Below are 16,456 nucleotides of genomic sequence, written 5' to 3'. Positions count from 1 at the left end.
CCCAACCACGCTCCCATTCCTGCATTTTTATGGTAGCAAGTGACAAGGTGTCCTTAAACCGTCACTCCTTTCGTCACTGGTGCATCCTGCAGTACATTGCCACACATGTGGCATTTAGAGGATGTCTAGTATCATTTTGCAAGCAAATTCCTCAGCATGAAACAATACTACCGGTTCTGCTTTTCTGCACAGAGCATGCCACAGCAGGGAACCTGAATACTAAAACCCCCAAACGGGATACCGTATTACTACAGTTCTACGCTGGCTAATATTAAATCATTATTGTAGACACTATTGGTTTTTTGCCAAAGTACAAGCAACTATATCTATTTAAGAAGTCTAACTTTATAAGCAATGCTACAGCCATCTCTATACTTACAGGATAGATAATACTGCATAGTCTCTCAAAAATGAAGACTGGAGTCCTGTAGTCATCAAGGCTGTAACGTTTTGCAGTCTCTATACACACTGCCATAAATGCTTTGGTTTCAGATTCTGTGCCTGCCAAGAAATAGAAGTATTAAAAAAGACACAGGAGTCAATTTCACAGGTTCCATTTTAACTCAGTATACACAATAAATCTGTCTGCAATAAGCACTATACTTTGGTGCCCTCTTCTTTTGCGTATCCACTACTTAAAAGATGAAAGGCTATTTATTGGTATGTTTACTAGCAAAACACTTTGCATGCTTGGGCTGCAGTAAAGCAATCCCATAAAAAGGAGGAGGTTTAAATTCCTGGAAAATAAGAGACGACTCCAGGAATGTTATTTACGTTTTCTGTGCCAAAAGGAAATATTGGAAGGTCCAAGTCATAAAAAAACCCTTTCACTACAGTAGTCTTTTAGAAGGAATTTCTTTGTGCCGCTCTAACTATCTGCTTTTTCATCTTGGTTGACCCAGACTCTGGATTTAAGGAACTGAGGTGGTTTTTACCTGTTGTCATATCTTCCAGCATCTCCAGCAGCATGTCCTGGGTTTCATCAATCAGCTTTGTTCTCTGTACCACTAATTTCCTTAAACACAGGTAACCATTCAGGACCGTACCCACCAGACGGCTTTTGAAGTGCCGTTTGATGGACTCCACCTCCACAAAGGAAGAGAGAAGACCTAGAAAGCAATGAGATATTCAGGAAGTGGGAGAGAGTTTCATTTGTTAGCTCTAAATTTCATATGGCCAGCAAACAGGGCACAATATCATAAAAGCAGCACAATAAAATGGCTTGTTACAACTCCTATTGTCAGTCTGGTTTAAAGCTCACTTCTATGAACTGAATGGTGGGAGGCAAAAACCCTGGCTTGCGAGAGCTGCCTTGTAAATTATACCATATGGGACCATGGTGACTGAATTAGGAAAGTGTATAAGGAGCTTTCCAAGTGCTTGATACAACATTCTGCAGTTTTTGACATTTTTCTGTTGCAAGATATTTCAAAAGCAGGTGACTGCTCCCCTTCTAATATTTAAGCTAGCTCTGATGATGTGACAGCAAGTGCGGTACATGACTCTATCAGTTACATCACCAAATTGGTCACTCCTATAATAAAGTAAAGAATCAGTGAACACTTGGATTCTTTCCCAAGACATATTTATCAACATGTTTTTTCTTGCAAGAAGCCAGGCTTTATGAATTAGTCCACTAATTTTTGAAGAACATGGAAGAGCATACAGAAAAGAATGACTTAGCTAATGGTGTACTTCCATTTCCACCAAGTTTTGAAAAACACATACCCTAGAAGATTCAAAAAAGAAAAGCTACCATAGAATAAGTAGGTAGGAAACAACAGGTAGGAATAAATCGGCAGTGTTTGCAATGGTCCCAGGAATTATACTTTACAATAAACAAAATTAAGAAATGGAGAAGAAAAGTGATATGACGAAGTTTGCTCACGATATGCTACCAAAGTTCAAGTAACTAAAAAGTCAAACTGACCACAAAAAATATGGAAAAAATCCATTTAGGGGTTAAGTGCCAAATTGACAGCAAAAATCCAGTGCTGACAATTGCAAAACACTGAATCACATCTCTGAAATTCTGCTACATGCTGTTACAGAACAACAATCACCCCATATCTAATCCTACTACAGGACTTGCGTTGATGCCACCAAATACCTGTGAGACTCTTCAAGGCATATCCCTGCTGCAAATCAGTGCTGAGTGTTGCTTCCTCCAAGGCAAGCAAACGAGCTATTTCCTGAAAATAATTAACAAGCCTATTAGGACAAGAAACTGCAATGGCAATAACAACTGGCTGATGAGAGTCTAACACAGGGTGCAAAGGAACACAGCAAAGAAACAGAGCCAGCCACACAGAAACCAGAATCGCAACGCAGCAGCAGGGAGGGAAGGGGGAGAGGAGAGAAAAACTACCCCAAGCATCCTCCTCATTTTCTCCCTACACCTACCTATCACCACTGCTTTGCTCTAGTGGCCCTCCATGACAGACTCAATGCCACCATTAATAGGGAGGGTGTCATCTGCCTCTTTGGAGTGCACCAGGGATCACCACAGAAAACTCCTAACACTCTGAAGACTGCCACTTAAATGTGCTGCTTCTCCAGCAGGCTGTAATTCACACTCAAGGAATGGTAGCACACCTAATCCTCCCTTGTCGTTAAGGGCTTTCGGAGTCCAGCCTGGCAGCTAAGACGGCTTCCAACTTGGACATGGTGCCAAGACAGTGTAGCAATATTTACAGCCCTTAGCATAGCTGCCCCCAGAGCAGTTAATTAATGTGTACCAGCCAGTATGCGCTGAGGAATGCTACAGCTGGGGCTAAAACCACTGTAGCTGTTACCGTTCAGAGATGACAGCACGGAAGTGTGAACTTCATAAACCTGGCAAGGATTGGCAACAGGGCACTGAATGAAGAGATGCAGATTTCAAAGCAAAAAAGCCAAATTGACAGGTCAGCGAAAGCTTTCTGTTGCTACCTAGCTCCTCCATAAAAGTGCATACCTTAGTGATGAGGCTGCCAATATAGGGCAGAACTCCCCTGGCTGCCAGGTAGACCTTCCAGTGCGCCGGTTTGATGAGTTTCTGATACAGTGCCAGGTACTCAGCGGCACACTCGCCAGCAATGCTCAGCTCATCCAGGTAGCTAGCAAACAGAAACACAAACTGACATCCACTTCACAGTAACAAGAGATATTCACAGCTTAAGGACACCATGGAAAGAAAAGAAAAAAAAAAAGACTCCAGAAATCTATCCTCCCTGTTGTCCTCCTAGCTAAAAGCATAACTGTTATTCATTACTCAATTGCTAAAGTGGCATTTTGTACCAAAAAGGAGTTCCCCAGCGGTGCTACTAGCATCAATTGGGGTAAGTTATGTCACAGGAGTTGGAAGAGAGTTCACCCTATTATTTTGCTGTATAGGAGGCAGGAGAAATGTTGTCTACATGGCCAAACATCATCTGCTTACCTCTGGAAAAAGTACAGAACTGCAATAGCTTATTGCCAGGCAGCAAAGAAAAGGTCTCCCTAAATCTATACCATCCCAGCCAATTAAGTTTTAGAATCCAGCCCAAAAAGACCTGTGAACCAGAGGTATACAAGGGAGAGGTGTGAGAAAAGTTGGAAGAAGGGAGAGATTCTCATGGGAATTAAAGAAAAATGATCCTAGAGCTGCCAAGTGTGGCAACACGGAAATACCTTGTCAGGAGATCAAGGACCTGCTGTTTGCGGCTGGGGATGGTAGCCAGAGCTTCCACAATAGTACACGCAGCTTGCCTTGCAGCTTGAGTGGCAGGAGTAAAAAGCACCTAAGGCAAGAGCATTAAAAGACGGTATCATTTGATGTGCACAGTTAAAGTAGTGGTATTTTACAAAAGGCACAGCATACATTAGGACAGTTTGCTGACCTGGTGGCAGCATTCTCTTGTTCTTCCCAACACTTGATTCTCTGAGAATGCCTACTTTGCTTGCCAACAAAATGTTTAAACAATGCACTGCGTAGGCGACATACTAATCCACACGCACCAGAAGAAAAACTTTTGCCCAGGACCCGTGAAAATTCACTAGTCAAAATGCAGCTAAGTATACAGGTAGGAGCACGGTGGCAATTAAAGGTTCATAGTTTAAGAAAATGCAGACTACTGGATAACCGTCTAGATGTAGTATTTTTAAGGGAATAAAGCTGCAAACCTGACTTGGAATTAGATAGAGTCAGTTGCAGTCTCCCCAAATATCACTGTTTATATTGTCTGCAAAACGTGTAAAATGCGGCAAACTACCAATAATCTCTGATGGTTAACTCGGTCCAGTGCATTCCACTGGAATTTTCACCCATGATTACCTGTCGCAGCCAATTGTTGTGTCCCAGCTTGAGATCCAGAGGGCAAGTTCTCTTCCCACGGCGACTCATGAACTGTTTCCATTTCCAGACATATTTTTCTGACAAGTAGAGCTGGTGAAGCTCAGCTTTGCTGGGAGATTTCCCGTTGGCATCTATACCTGCAATATTGAACACAGCTCAAGAGAACTGTCAGCAGCTATTAACTGCAAACTGCCATTGTATTTTTTTCTTCATACTGGAACTTTCCAAACTCCAGCTGAGAAGCTGAGTAGCTTCTCATTTCTTTCTGCTGCCACACTTCTGCATGGAGCTATGCTCATTTCCAAGCCAGATGCGAATCCCATAGCCTCTCAGGGAATGCAATCAGCTTTTCAGTTGGCTGGTATCATTTTAAATAAGCAACAAGTTTCGTATTTTACATTCTCCTGATTAACTTCAGGCACAGTGCATCTTCTGCTCAGGGTTTGAGCAACACAGCCTAGAAAAGTCAGTGCTAAAATCTCTAAGGACTACACAGCTAAGTGTGAAGATGATATCAGATGTCATGGGACAGAAGCCAACACAACTCTACAGAAGTACATTCCTTATTGAACCTGGAGGGACACACGTGTTCCTTCACAAAACTGCACCAAGTTAAAAGCACAGGACTACCTCTGGCAGGGAGGCACTTTTTCCAAGCTTCATACGATGCTTTGGGGTCCCTCTTGAGCCAAAGCTGAGCTTGTGCATGGATTTCATTGCTGTAAGGCTTCACAGTGGTAAGAGCATCCACAGGCACATCCTAATAAACAAAAAAGCTCTATGATTCCCCAGAAAGCCACAGCCTGTTCCCTTAAGAGTAACTCCTGTAGGTGAATCACTGGTTGCATCTGTTCCATGAATAGGTAAATGCAGCTCTTGGACAAGAGCAGGGTATACAATTTCTGTTAATGATGAGCTAAGAGAGATGCCTCATTTCAGTTACTACTGAAATATCAGTAAACCCATCTTTGACATCCATCTGTGATTATCAGATAGCTAGATCAAAGCAGAAACATACCTCCTCCCTTGCAAATGTTATCCTAAATTACAATCAAGGAGCAGCCAATCAATGTCATTTTTATCAGAATTGTACCTCTGTATTTAAAAATCAAGTCAAAAGTACTTGATTCTACTATGTTTAGATACATGATTCTACAAAGCTGTCGAAAGCACCAAAAGCCTGCCCAAAATAACCAAGCCATAGCTTTGAAGTAGCTCTTTCCCCATGCCTCAAATCTGAAGGGGAAAAAAATAATGCCCTGTTTTGGTGGTCAAAACCACCAAAGAACAGTAAAAAATGGAAAGCAGTTACGTGTAATTTGCAGTCTGCAAAGACAAAAGTCACACGACTTCTGCTTCCCTAGTAACCATGACCAGGAAAAGCAAGCCCTGCCTTCCTCACAAAGTTATTAATCACCAAGATCAGTGTGCAGGACTTTAATGAGCAAATTTTCAGATGCTTTGCTCAGCATCTGTCTAAGGCAGTACCTTGTTTTTCTTGCTGGTTGGAGCAGGTGGCTTGATCAGCTTTTGAAGAATGCGCAGGCACATGAGGGTGATGTTTTCAACAACCACTGGAGTCTTAATGTTCACTGCCATCAGAAAGAGGCTGAGAGCTGAAAGACAGACATGAATTTTCATTCCACTGTAAGATCTGCAGATAGGACACCTCCACAGCTCTATACAGCATATTAGAAGTGTTCAGAGTTAGGTAAGACCTCATATCCTCAAGCAAAACTATCACATTCTCATGCAGCCATGGATGGAAAACAATTATTTTCTATTACAGCAAGAGAGTCTTGTCATCCTTCCATTTACACCTTCATCTTTCTATTTCTCAGCACTCCTGTTTCAAGAAATGCATTACCTAAAGACAAAGCTATCTGGTGCTAACTCCATTTTTAACCCTAATCACAAGCTATATGAGTCAGCATCAGTTCCCTTCCTTAAAGTCTTACTACAGTGAATGGACCTGGGCATAGCATTTTAAAATAAAGCTTTCATGCTAGTCGTTTGAACTCACCACAACGTAGTCGGAGCTCCCAGCAGCTGTCTTCCTTCGAGATGGAATCTGTTAGCAGCAACATTTCATACTGGAGGCTGCTAGCCTGTAACACAAGGTTCAAAGGCTTAAGAAGTCTTGGTGACACAGCAGTCCTTTTTGCCTTCTGATATTTAAAAAACACAGGTTCAAAACACATCAATCTAAGCAAATTTAATCCCATGCCCATTTGGGATGACTGACAACCTATTTGAGAGAGCTGCAAGCAACAGCCAAGACAGGCAGAACCTTTCAATATACCAGTAATCACCTGATCTATGGAAAGAATCTGCTAAACATCTTGAATCCCATATGCCTGAGGAAACTGAGGCATATACCTGTGCTTTACTCTAACATTTATCTTAATTCCTATCAAGACACAAACACCTTCTGTATTACAAATAGATGATGATAATAGAGAAGATGGAATGATTAGAATGACCAGCAGTTGCAGAGGGGAAGAAAAAAGAAATAGGAAAACGCTGAGTCTCTCACCAAGTCTGGATTTGCCCAGTGTCCCTTCAGAGCTGCAGAAACCTTCCCAATGATTAAGTCATTCATTTGCTGTGTGGCCTCTGGATTGTCCCTAATTCCAGAAGGAAAAAGAGAATGCTGTTACGCTGTGCTTGTACTAAATAGCAAAAGCTCCTGGGATTTCAGCTTAGTTGGTAACAAATGTACAAGCAGTTAGTCTACAGTTTGCTGATGTAAGATATCTCCCCTATAAAGCTACTCCTTTCTGATCATGCTTTTACAAGCATGTGGCTTTCCAGAGCTCACTGGAAGTCAGAGGGCTGCAAACACTGAATCAGACCTAACCTGGTCAGAAGGCACATGAGCTGACGGACCTCCTCCCGCATACTGGCTGCGCCCCGGCGCAAGTTGTAGTCAAAGAGCTCTCGGATAAGGCCCTGGGACACAAGGATATGCCTGATGGCAGAGTTGGTCGCCAAAGCCCGAAGCAACGTTATGCAGTGTTCAGTGACAGCTGAGGCACAGCCATAGCATTTAGTTGATGATGTGTGGCCACAGCCTAAAACAGACAAGGCACGATACTGGCTGGCAGTAAATGTGGGTTGGACAGTGGTTCGCGAGGACTTTGTCGCTGCCTCTCTCTGTTGGAGATCATATTCCAGGAGCTCCTTTCGAGAGGCAAACACTTTCTGGAAACACAGAAAAGGAGAAACGAAAGTTGTGGAACTGTGAGGCAGCACATAATTGCTAATCCCATTCACAAGTTATTTTCACTGTGTATTTTGTGGAGAAACATTTTCAACCAAGTATCTCAAAATCCTTCATGTCAATGGCAAACTTGGGAAATCCATTAGAAATATCAGCCTAATTCCCAGTTATCTGCCCTGTTCAAAGGTTTGTTGTCTACATTACATGCAATTTAACGTTGGAAATGTGACAAATCCATAGAATTAATGGTAACCATAGCTTTTAGAAATGATTATTTTTTTATTTCCCTGAAAACATGCAGCTGATCACCTATTGTTAATGATATCATTAAACGCAGAACAGCAACATCTTTCTTTCTACTTTGATATGCACTGTATCTGGTGACAGAAAAAAAACACATGACCCAAATTCAGATCAAAGCACATCATACCTGGATAATTTTGGAAAGTTCATCGAAAGAGTTCTTGCAGTCACCACAATACTCCTGGGCTAACTGGAGTATGTATCTATTCACACTAGCTGAGGTAGAACTTATCCCTCCACTACTACCAGATTCATCCTGGAACAGAAAACCAAAAAGAAATCATATGTGGAGGCTATACACAAAAATAACTACTGCAGAACAGCATCTGAGGCAAGGACCTTTAGTTGCTCTTGGCAGTATAAAGGTCCCTGTCTCACCAGCCTAGAGCTCTGTGCAAGATCCATCTGTTCCCTGTTACCTGTGGCTTTTCAGGAGCTGCCTCATTCACTTTACACAGAAGGTTTTCCAGCTGCGGTCGGTGTCCCATTAGCTGGTGATACACTCTGTCAGCCTTGTCCAGGAGAGTGTTGATATTTGTTACTGCCTAAGAATAAAAAAGGAAAGGAAACTCTTACTTTATGTTCAGATGCAATTTTTAATTCTACAGAACTACAGCCACCAACCTCCAATTCTTCTGTCTCTTTTGCCTTTCTCTGGCAAAAAAAATAATAAATGGTGATCCTGCACCCTGCTTCTACCATGAGTATCACTGCTGGCACTATACTCAGCACACTGATCCTTTGGGACAGGCCACATAATACAATGGGTTCTTCATTCATTAGCAGGGCTCCTCAGATGGGATGGTAAAGCATACAATACAATCCAAATACACCCCCTTGTACAGCAAGGCAAAGAGATGCAGTGCTAGATAGCTAGTTTATAAGTAAAGCACTGAATTATGTCTTTTGAAAAATTACTTATTTAGTGGAGCAAGACAGTAAATGAGGAATGCATTAGTCATGAGAAGCCTTGAAGGAACACTGCTTTTCATGTTACTCTCAAGAGGGATGGACCTCTGATGTCCCTACACTTTTGACCTGGCTAAGAGATATAGCATTTCATTAATCAATCTGCTATTAGTCTCACCTTCTTTCGATCCTCTTCATTTTCTATGGGATCCACTGCACAGCAGGGCTTGGCATACAACATGAAGTCAAAGCGAGCATATTTACAGAACCCACAGGCGTTGCAAAGGAAGGGATCTTTCTCGTCATAATTAATGGATCTGAAAGGCAAGCCAGAAAGGTCAAAGAATGCACCTGAGCTTTATAAAGGTAACTGAGGCAATGAAGTAAGCTGTGAATGGACTCAGTAGGTAAAAGAGAAGGATGGCCCTTAAAACATCTAACCTACCAAACTGTCCTGGGGAAGCCACAAGTGAAACACAAAGTACATAAGAATTAAAACCTACAAATCAGGCAACAAAAAAAAAAATCCTTACAGAAGCGGTGCCACATTCTGGCCAGAAAAAGCAGAAACAGATGTGAATTTGCTCCTAACAATTCTACTTTAACTACAGTAATTCCCAGTAGAACATCAGACTAGGGCACTGTGCCCTTTACAAGAACACAGATAAAAGGAAACCATTTTGCTTTGTAAGGTCTAGGCTTTCAATAGCTTTCACTCTTTACCCAGTTGCAGTGGGACTAGCTACAGCATACTTATTATCCCGTTGCAGACTAGAGTACCATGACATGAACTGATTTATAGCTCCCATAATTCAAGAAGGGATGTGGAAACCTTTCAATATACCAGTAATCGCCTGATCTATGGAAAGAATCTGCTAAACACCTTGAATCCCATGAGGATTAGAGAGGAATATGGGACAACAATAAGGGGAGAAGAGATATCAGATAAGGAGACAAAACTCACAAAAGAGAAGGATTTATAATACTGTAGTGAAAGCCTGAATAGCACACAGTAAATTACGCCCTGAGCCCTGCTCTGAATGAGGAGAGTACAACAAAAGCTCTCAATAGACAAGCGAGCACTGTCCATCCCAAGTCAGGGATCCTGTGGGGAAACCCCCCTGCAATCGTATAATTGAACTCCAGCCTCATGCCCGTGAACAGGCAGGCCAAAAATAACCTCCTCCTGGGAATTTTCTTTTTTAAACTTCTGAGGGCTTGATCTGAAACTTCGACGTTCTTTCAGTAGTGTCGTATCAGGTTTCCTTTGTTAGCCTGCATTAACGTTAAATCCCTGTAAGCCTGTTTTATACTTCTCGACTAATTTGATTGTGCGGTTGTATTAACCAGAATCATGTATTTAAATAGCAGGGTATTTTGTTGAACATCCAACACAGGCAACAACACAAGGGCTCTGTAAACCCCTGGTGCTGGCTCCATGAGGAGGAACGAGCATGACATACCTACACTTGTGGCACTGGTACACGTTTTCGCCGCAGTTCCCACACACCCCCGGGTTGGCTGGGACGGATGCGCTACACCGGGGGCACTGCAGCGTCTCTGTGGAAGCCTGGTAATTCTCATAGAAATCTGCAAATTCAATCATCAGGTTCGAAGCCACAATGGGCAGCGGCAAATCAATCTTCACCTCTGTCTGGCCTGGGGTCAGCTGGACTTTTTTAGCTTTGTGCCAACGAGCCGGCCTGGGAAAAGGAAAGAAAGCAGCATGGTTTTTCAGTGGGGAAGCACCCTCCCTGCCCACGTATGAAGAGAAGTCAAATGCAACCGTCTCAGCTCCAAATCTACTTTAAATGGGATGAATGGAGAGCAGTTCTAGGATTCGTTTCCTTAGCTTCTGTATTGACATGATATGTAGCCAGAAATACATTTTAAGCCTTTATCCTCTTCATAGAGAGAGACTGTTTAGGATTAAAGAGCTGTTGATGCCTCATGGAAAAACTTTAATTCTACAGACATTTTCTAGGGATTTTCACCTCCATTTTTTTATTAGTAAGGACATTTGCATGAAAACAGGATATTTATTTCTAAAGATCTCATCTGCTCCCACTGCTTATTCTCAACCTGAAGTCAGAATCCTCTCTTTGTGACATCATAATCCTCTCCACAGCAGCCACTTGTGATGTCACAGAGGATTAAGACTTCAAATAAGCAATAAGCAGCAGGCACAGATTAATCCCTAAGGCAAAGAGATCTGATTCTGGTGAGAACATCTCAAGAAGTAAGAGGGGAAAGCATATAAGTTGAAAAGGAGCCATTTTTCATCGGTAAAGCAGCAACCAAGAGTTAGGCCATCCAACTTCTAAGTTTAATTCTACTATATGGCTTCAAACAAGTAACGTTAATGCTTTCTGCATTTCTGGACATGCTGCAACATCCAAATCCTTTTCCAAGTCAAACTCTCCAGGAGGTGCTCTTGGTATTAATACTGGTTTCCACACAATTAAGTTAGATGCTTAAAACTCAGTCTGTACAAAGTTTGCATACACAAAATTTACAGGCATATTTCAAGCTCCAGGTGAAATTTGCATCTTCAACAATTTTTCGGAGGAGATTCAGAACAATCCCACTCAATGTGGGCTGACAGTGATGAGTAATAGTCTAAGAAGGAACATTAGCTAAAACAAGAAGCCAGGCACCTCAGTAGAGATTGTAATGTCAAATTCGGAGACTTGCACACAAAAAACATGGACAAACGTACTTGTTTTTCAGCTCCACTATGGCTTGCACTGTCCTGTTGTTGTAATAGAGGTTGATGGTTCGGACCATTTTGGTTCGTTTCAGGTCTCCTATCTTCACTGTCACTTTGCTGATGGTGTGGCTGCCGATTAGTTTCACCACTTGCTGGGTGGTAGTATACCTTGTGTCCACTTTAATGGAGGAAAGCTTGATGTACTGAGAAGACAAAACCAAGAACACACTGCCTATATGATTACATCCCAAAAAACTGAGAAAAACAGCAAATCATGCTGCTGTAAACAGTTGGGATCCCTATAATTAAAAAGGGTTTAAGAATAGCAGCTACTTACACAAAAGGGCACCTCCGGATTGTTGCAGACAAGGCAAGGATCGCTCTCCAGGTAATAGCCATCAAATTCCACCAGCCCAGACAGTGTGCTGGAATGAGGGGAAGAACATTGACATACGTAATTTGGCATTCACCATGTTTTAAACACAAGCCATTCAATCAGAATAGTTTCAGTTTACCTGTAGTCCCCAGTCCCAGATTTAGTAACAGAAGCGTTACAATGTAAAGCACATTGAAAATTATTGCTTTCCTCTAGGCAGCATTTTAGTATAAGTATTAACTGCCAATGTATGAATAAGAACACAACACTTAATTCTGCAAGTCTATATTCTCCAATTGGTCCTAATATTTTGTAACATTTACTGAAAATGAAAGCAAAAACGCTAAAGCCAAACTACTGCTGATAGCGCATAGAATGTCACGTTTTTCAGATGGCAGAAAGGAATCTGCTATTCTCCCAAGACCAGCTGCAGCAAGCATGCAATCTCAGTAGGGGTCCTTCCTCCACCACGATTTTATTAGAAGAATTGTGTATTCCCCTGCGGATTGCAGCTCGTCTGCTGAAAAGCTCTTTAGTGAAATGGATCAAAGTCAGAAGTAACTCACTTGTAAATGTTGGAGTTAGGGTGGTTGGTAAGAATGTGGTTTTGAGTCCGGAGGATCTCCACGGCCTTTTGGGAGTATTCCTTCAACTGAAATACAATTAGGAAAATACTGTCTTCTCAACATTTTTTTTTTTATTGCTACAAAGACATGAAGATTTCTCATCTTGTGGCATTCCAGGTCCCCCAAGAAGATGCACGCACTATACCCACAGGAATTTATGTGGTTAAATCATTACCCAGGAATGTAATAGATCCTAAAATTAGACCTTTACCACAATAACAGTGCTATTTGTCAGCCAATCGCTGCAAATGCCTGCCAAGATTCGTAAGGCATTCCCAGCTCTTTAAACATACATATGCAAGTATCAGTGCGTCTGAATTACTTGTTCTCAAGCCCACTGGTCCCCTAAGAAATCCTACCACTTCCTTTGTTCAAAAGTAGTGGTTACAAAAGATTTCTAGGAGCTGAAATATCAAAAATCTATAAATTAGAACTAGTAGATAAATGTATTTTCCCACAAAGGCTTCCTGTGGGAAAATTTTCCTCTAAATTAAAAAAAAAACCCAAACCCCAAAATCCTCCCCACCAAAAACCCCAAAACAATAAAACAAAAAATCCACACTCCCCAATTTTTTAAGGACCCTGCCTTTTTTAACATTCAAATTTGGGGAAGAAAAAAAATTTCCACCAGAAGCTCTTTTGACAGAAAATCTGTCCCAGCTGTCTCACAAATGAACACTACCATAATTCGTCAGAAGTAGCAGAACCTGGGATGCTGTACCTCCTTTTCAGAATGACACCATACCTTTTTCTCAGTCTGCTGTGTTTTCAGAGAGAAGTATCCCAGGAGATCTACAAACTGGGCAGCCTTTCTTCCATAGGCTGGAAGTTCTGGCCAGATTGACCACATGAGATCCAACAGTAATTCCTGCTGAGACTTGTTAGAGTTCCTGTTGAATGGATTACATATCAATTAGGCTTGTAAAGATAGTTATATAGACTGCATGGCACACAATCTTATTCAAAAGTAAAATATGTGCTACAGTTCACCAAACTTGAAAACTGTTATCTTGCTATACATCAGAGTTCACAGAGTTAAATCTCATTGATTCTTGCCACCAGCTGTTTTCTAGCACTCTCTGAAATGAAAGCAGCTGACCTGCAACAACTGAATAGAGTTCTGAAGGAGTTCAGCACCCTGAAGTGTGCCTTATCCTACATAACTCCCAACTTGCTGAGTCTGCATCTGCCTCAGAAATTCACTCGCCCACAAATACCTACTCCTGTAGATGTCAGGAGCCAGACTCTGCAGACAGAAATAAAATGCTTCTTGGAGATGGTAACTCACATTGATCCGTAACAAGTAAGTAACAACTTCTACCTCCAGCCCCAGTAACTGCAACATCGTGTGAGCAATTCAAAGGGGTGCAATTATCTCCAAGCTTCAGCATCCTTCAAGACAGAGGCATTAACTCTTACACAAGGACAGAACTCTCCATAACTGACCTGAGACTGGCTAAGAGGAACCAGGTCAGAGATTCCCTTCCAAGCTCACCTGTAGATGTGCAGTGCAAGGCAGTGGGCCTGCCATCTCACGGAGGACGAGTTAGACTCCAGCAAGAAGCAACGCAGGAACTGAATGAGGGTCTCCTTATCAGCAAACTTGTTCAGCTGGTTCACCAGAGCTGTACACAGCTGATCTTCCTGACTGCCCGAACTCTCACCTAGGGGATACCGGGTGGCAGAAGACAGACAGGCTTAAGAAAGCAGATGAGTGGAGCACCTCACAGGCAGGCTAGCTTCCTATTTTATAAATCATAGAGCAAGGATAATGGGGAAAAATTACTGTGTTTCAGGCAACAAGCTAGTTTAATGTTCCGTTCTCTTTCAAAAAATATAACCTAGTACTCCTGACTATCACAGAAGAAAACTGCTGGAATACTTGCCAGTAAGGACGTGAGAAATGTGCTACACATTCTGATAAAAAGAAAAGGATCAACCATGGGACAGTGAAAAGACTCAGTGAAAAGAGAATTGTCTGACAGAGAAAGCCAAAATGGTTCCTTGAAGAAAAGCCAAGAGAGAATTTATGCCTGTGACTTTTATAGGAAAGCTTAATTACTTTCCCAGGACTTTGGATATCCATTAAGCAGCAGCCCTGGCTCCAACATAGCTTAGAAGTCAAACAGAGGAAACAAGTCTGAACATAATCATTGAAGAGCAGAGCTAACTGGGTGTGCATCTCCAGTACTTGTTTTAATCCCCATGAGCATTTCAACCTCCTACAACCCAGGATAGGCAAGTTAGGTGGAAGCTACTTCACCACTAGAATAGGTAACTTCCAGTAGACAACTTAAAGCCCACTCAAGTTAATACATACAGTGGGTTTGGGATATACTCAGCACTTAATTTCAGCCCCAACTCTTAGGGCATACTGCTTCATCTTTGCCCCTCTCCAAATTACATATGGTAAAAAACTGCTCTTCTCTCCTAATTGTTGCTGTAGTCTGCAAGTGCCCTTGCCACGATCCATGACCCTTTCACAACAGTGGTATTTATCACAACGAAAAGCAAGCAATCCTCTCTAAATAGAGTAAGAAAGGTTGAGAGGAGCAGTGTTCATCCCTGCAACCACCACAGAACAGGGCACAGCTGCAGCTCACCCTCTCGCTCCTTTTCCTTTTCTTCTTTCTTGCTCTTTTTAGTGGAGGATTTGCTCTGTGTTGCTGGCTGCCCAGAGCCCGATGCTGCAGGAGCAGAGGTGGAAGAGGTGCTTGATGATCCAGAGGATGAAGCCACAGACAGCACTTTACTGCCACACAGAGCACAAGACAGCAGCTGCAGGAGAACTGGCGACACTCCTTCATCTACCAGGAAGCTGACTTGAAGGAGGAAATAGAGAACCGCTGCAGAGAAAAGAAGAAAATCTTTGAAGCCCGAATTAAAAAAACAAGCAAACAAAAAAAACCCAACCCAAAACAAAAAACCCTTTCAACATGATGAGGACCGTCCCACAAACTCACAGAACCTTCCTGTCCCTACACTACAGAAGCATAACATTTGGGTACACCAAGGTAAAATGTTTCATCCAAAATTACACACTGGAACAACGGCAGCACAAGTAAGAGAACACAGATCTCCTATTCCTGTTCTTGCAAGTTAACCGTTATACCATATTGTGTTCTTTAGCTAAGGAACAGATGCAATTAGAGCACTGTGATAATTAGTACTGGAAACAGTTCAGTCCTACTCAAAACTCTCAGCTGTGTTCCCTTTTTCTCTGCTGAGCTTCCCCATCTGAGAAGTCTTGATTGAAACCAAGACACGTAATGCATCCCCTCTGCTCCTTCCCATGCTCTCAGAGAAAGAACTCACAGTCATCTTTAATGCAGAATTTCTGCCAGTTTACTGTTCGCTGTGTGGCAATCTCTGCACAAGCCTTTAAATGTTCCATCTGAAAGGCACAATGGGACAGGATTAAACACCATGTCAGTATTTCTATTACTGACATCTTACATAAACGCAATGTACACTTTTTCCTAGTACTGTGGCACACTTTTCCTTACCAAGCTAATCAACGTATCGTACTGCAGGGCAGAGCCTGAACTTGCTGTGACCACACTGGCACGAAGGAAAATGCCTTGCTCTTCTAGGAGCTTTTTGATTCCACGAACATGAGAGTCCAACGTGTGAAGGTCTCTGAGCTGGCGGTATTTATCCTTTGATCCACAGATAAAGAGCAAAAGCTTGCGGACTTGGCGGCGCACAAATGGAGTCTGCTGGATCATCAGGTACTAGACAAAGAAAAGCCTACAACATCAGTACTGTGAACTCACCACTAGGCAACCTGTCCCAACAAAAATATGACATGTTTTCTTACAAAAAGAAAAGATATGGGAGATGCATTCACGAATTTGTCAGCTTTAAGGTACTGTAAAGTCACATGTAAAAGTAAGTCACAGGCAGAAGAAACACTGCACAGCAATACTGCAGCATCCTGAGCTGTGCAATTGTGAAACCGCCTCTGAAAACCATTCTTTGTCATCTGTGACCT

At 42.2% G+C, this 16,456-nt stretch overlaps 1 protein-coding gene across 8 annotated transcripts in view; it reads right to left on the bottom strand.

Moving 5' to 3' along the window:
- The window catches only part of UBR4 (ubiquitin protein ligase E3 component n-recognin 4), an 81,417-nt gene that overhangs the window by 17,634 nt on the left and 47,327 nt on the right, over positions 1 to 16,456 (bottom strand). For all 8 annotated transcript variants that reach the window (XM_075027521.1, XM_075027515.1, XM_075027516.1 and 5 more), the window contains 23 exons: positions 15,969 to 16,196; positions 15,778 to 15,856; positions 15,066 to 15,308; positions 13,958 to 14,126; positions 13,208 to 13,352; positions 12,403 to 12,488; positions 11,798 to 11,885; positions 11,470 to 11,663; positions 10,214 to 10,453; positions 8,929 to 9,067; positions 8,261 to 8,386; positions 7,969 to 8,097; positions 7,176 to 7,519; positions 6,852 to 6,942; positions 6,339 to 6,423; positions 5,804 to 5,931; positions 4,946 to 5,075; positions 4,295 to 4,452; positions 3,652 to 3,761; positions 2,957 to 3,098; positions 2,111 to 2,192; positions 936 to 1,109; positions 380 to 501 (listed from right to left, as the gene is read on the bottom strand). In XM_075027521.1, coding sequence (XP_074883622.1) covers positions 380 to 501; positions 936 to 1,109; positions 2,111 to 2,192; positions 2,957 to 3,098; positions 3,652 to 3,761; positions 4,295 to 4,452; positions 4,946 to 5,075; positions 5,804 to 5,931; positions 6,339 to 6,423; positions 6,852 to 6,942; positions 7,176 to 7,519; positions 7,969 to 8,097; positions 8,261 to 8,386; positions 8,929 to 9,067; positions 10,214 to 10,453; positions 11,470 to 11,663; positions 11,798 to 11,885; positions 12,403 to 12,488; positions 13,208 to 13,352; positions 13,958 to 14,126; positions 15,066 to 15,308; positions 15,778 to 15,856; positions 15,969 to 16,196 — 3,432 coding nt within the window. The remainder of the gene's footprint in view (positions 1 to 379; positions 502 to 935; positions 1,110 to 2,110; positions 2,193 to 2,956; positions 3,099 to 3,651; positions 3,762 to 4,294; positions 4,453 to 4,945; positions 5,076 to 5,803; positions 5,932 to 6,338; positions 6,424 to 6,851; positions 6,943 to 7,175; positions 7,520 to 7,968; positions 8,098 to 8,260; positions 8,387 to 8,928; positions 9,068 to 10,213; positions 10,454 to 11,469; positions 11,664 to 11,797; positions 11,886 to 12,402; positions 12,489 to 13,207; positions 13,353 to 13,957; positions 14,127 to 15,065; positions 15,309 to 15,777; positions 15,857 to 15,968; positions 16,197 to 16,456) is intronic.

This window comes from Buteo buteo, chromosome 5 (genome assembly GCF_964188355.1).
Source record: "Buteo buteo chromosome 5, bButBut1.hap1.1, whole genome shotgun sequence".
Taxonomy (NCBI): domain Eukaryota; kingdom Metazoa; phylum Chordata; class Aves; order Accipitriformes; family Accipitridae; genus Buteo; species Buteo buteo.
The sequence above is the reverse complement of the archived record's forward strand: the minus strand, read 5'-3'. Positions and strand labels throughout refer to the sequence as shown.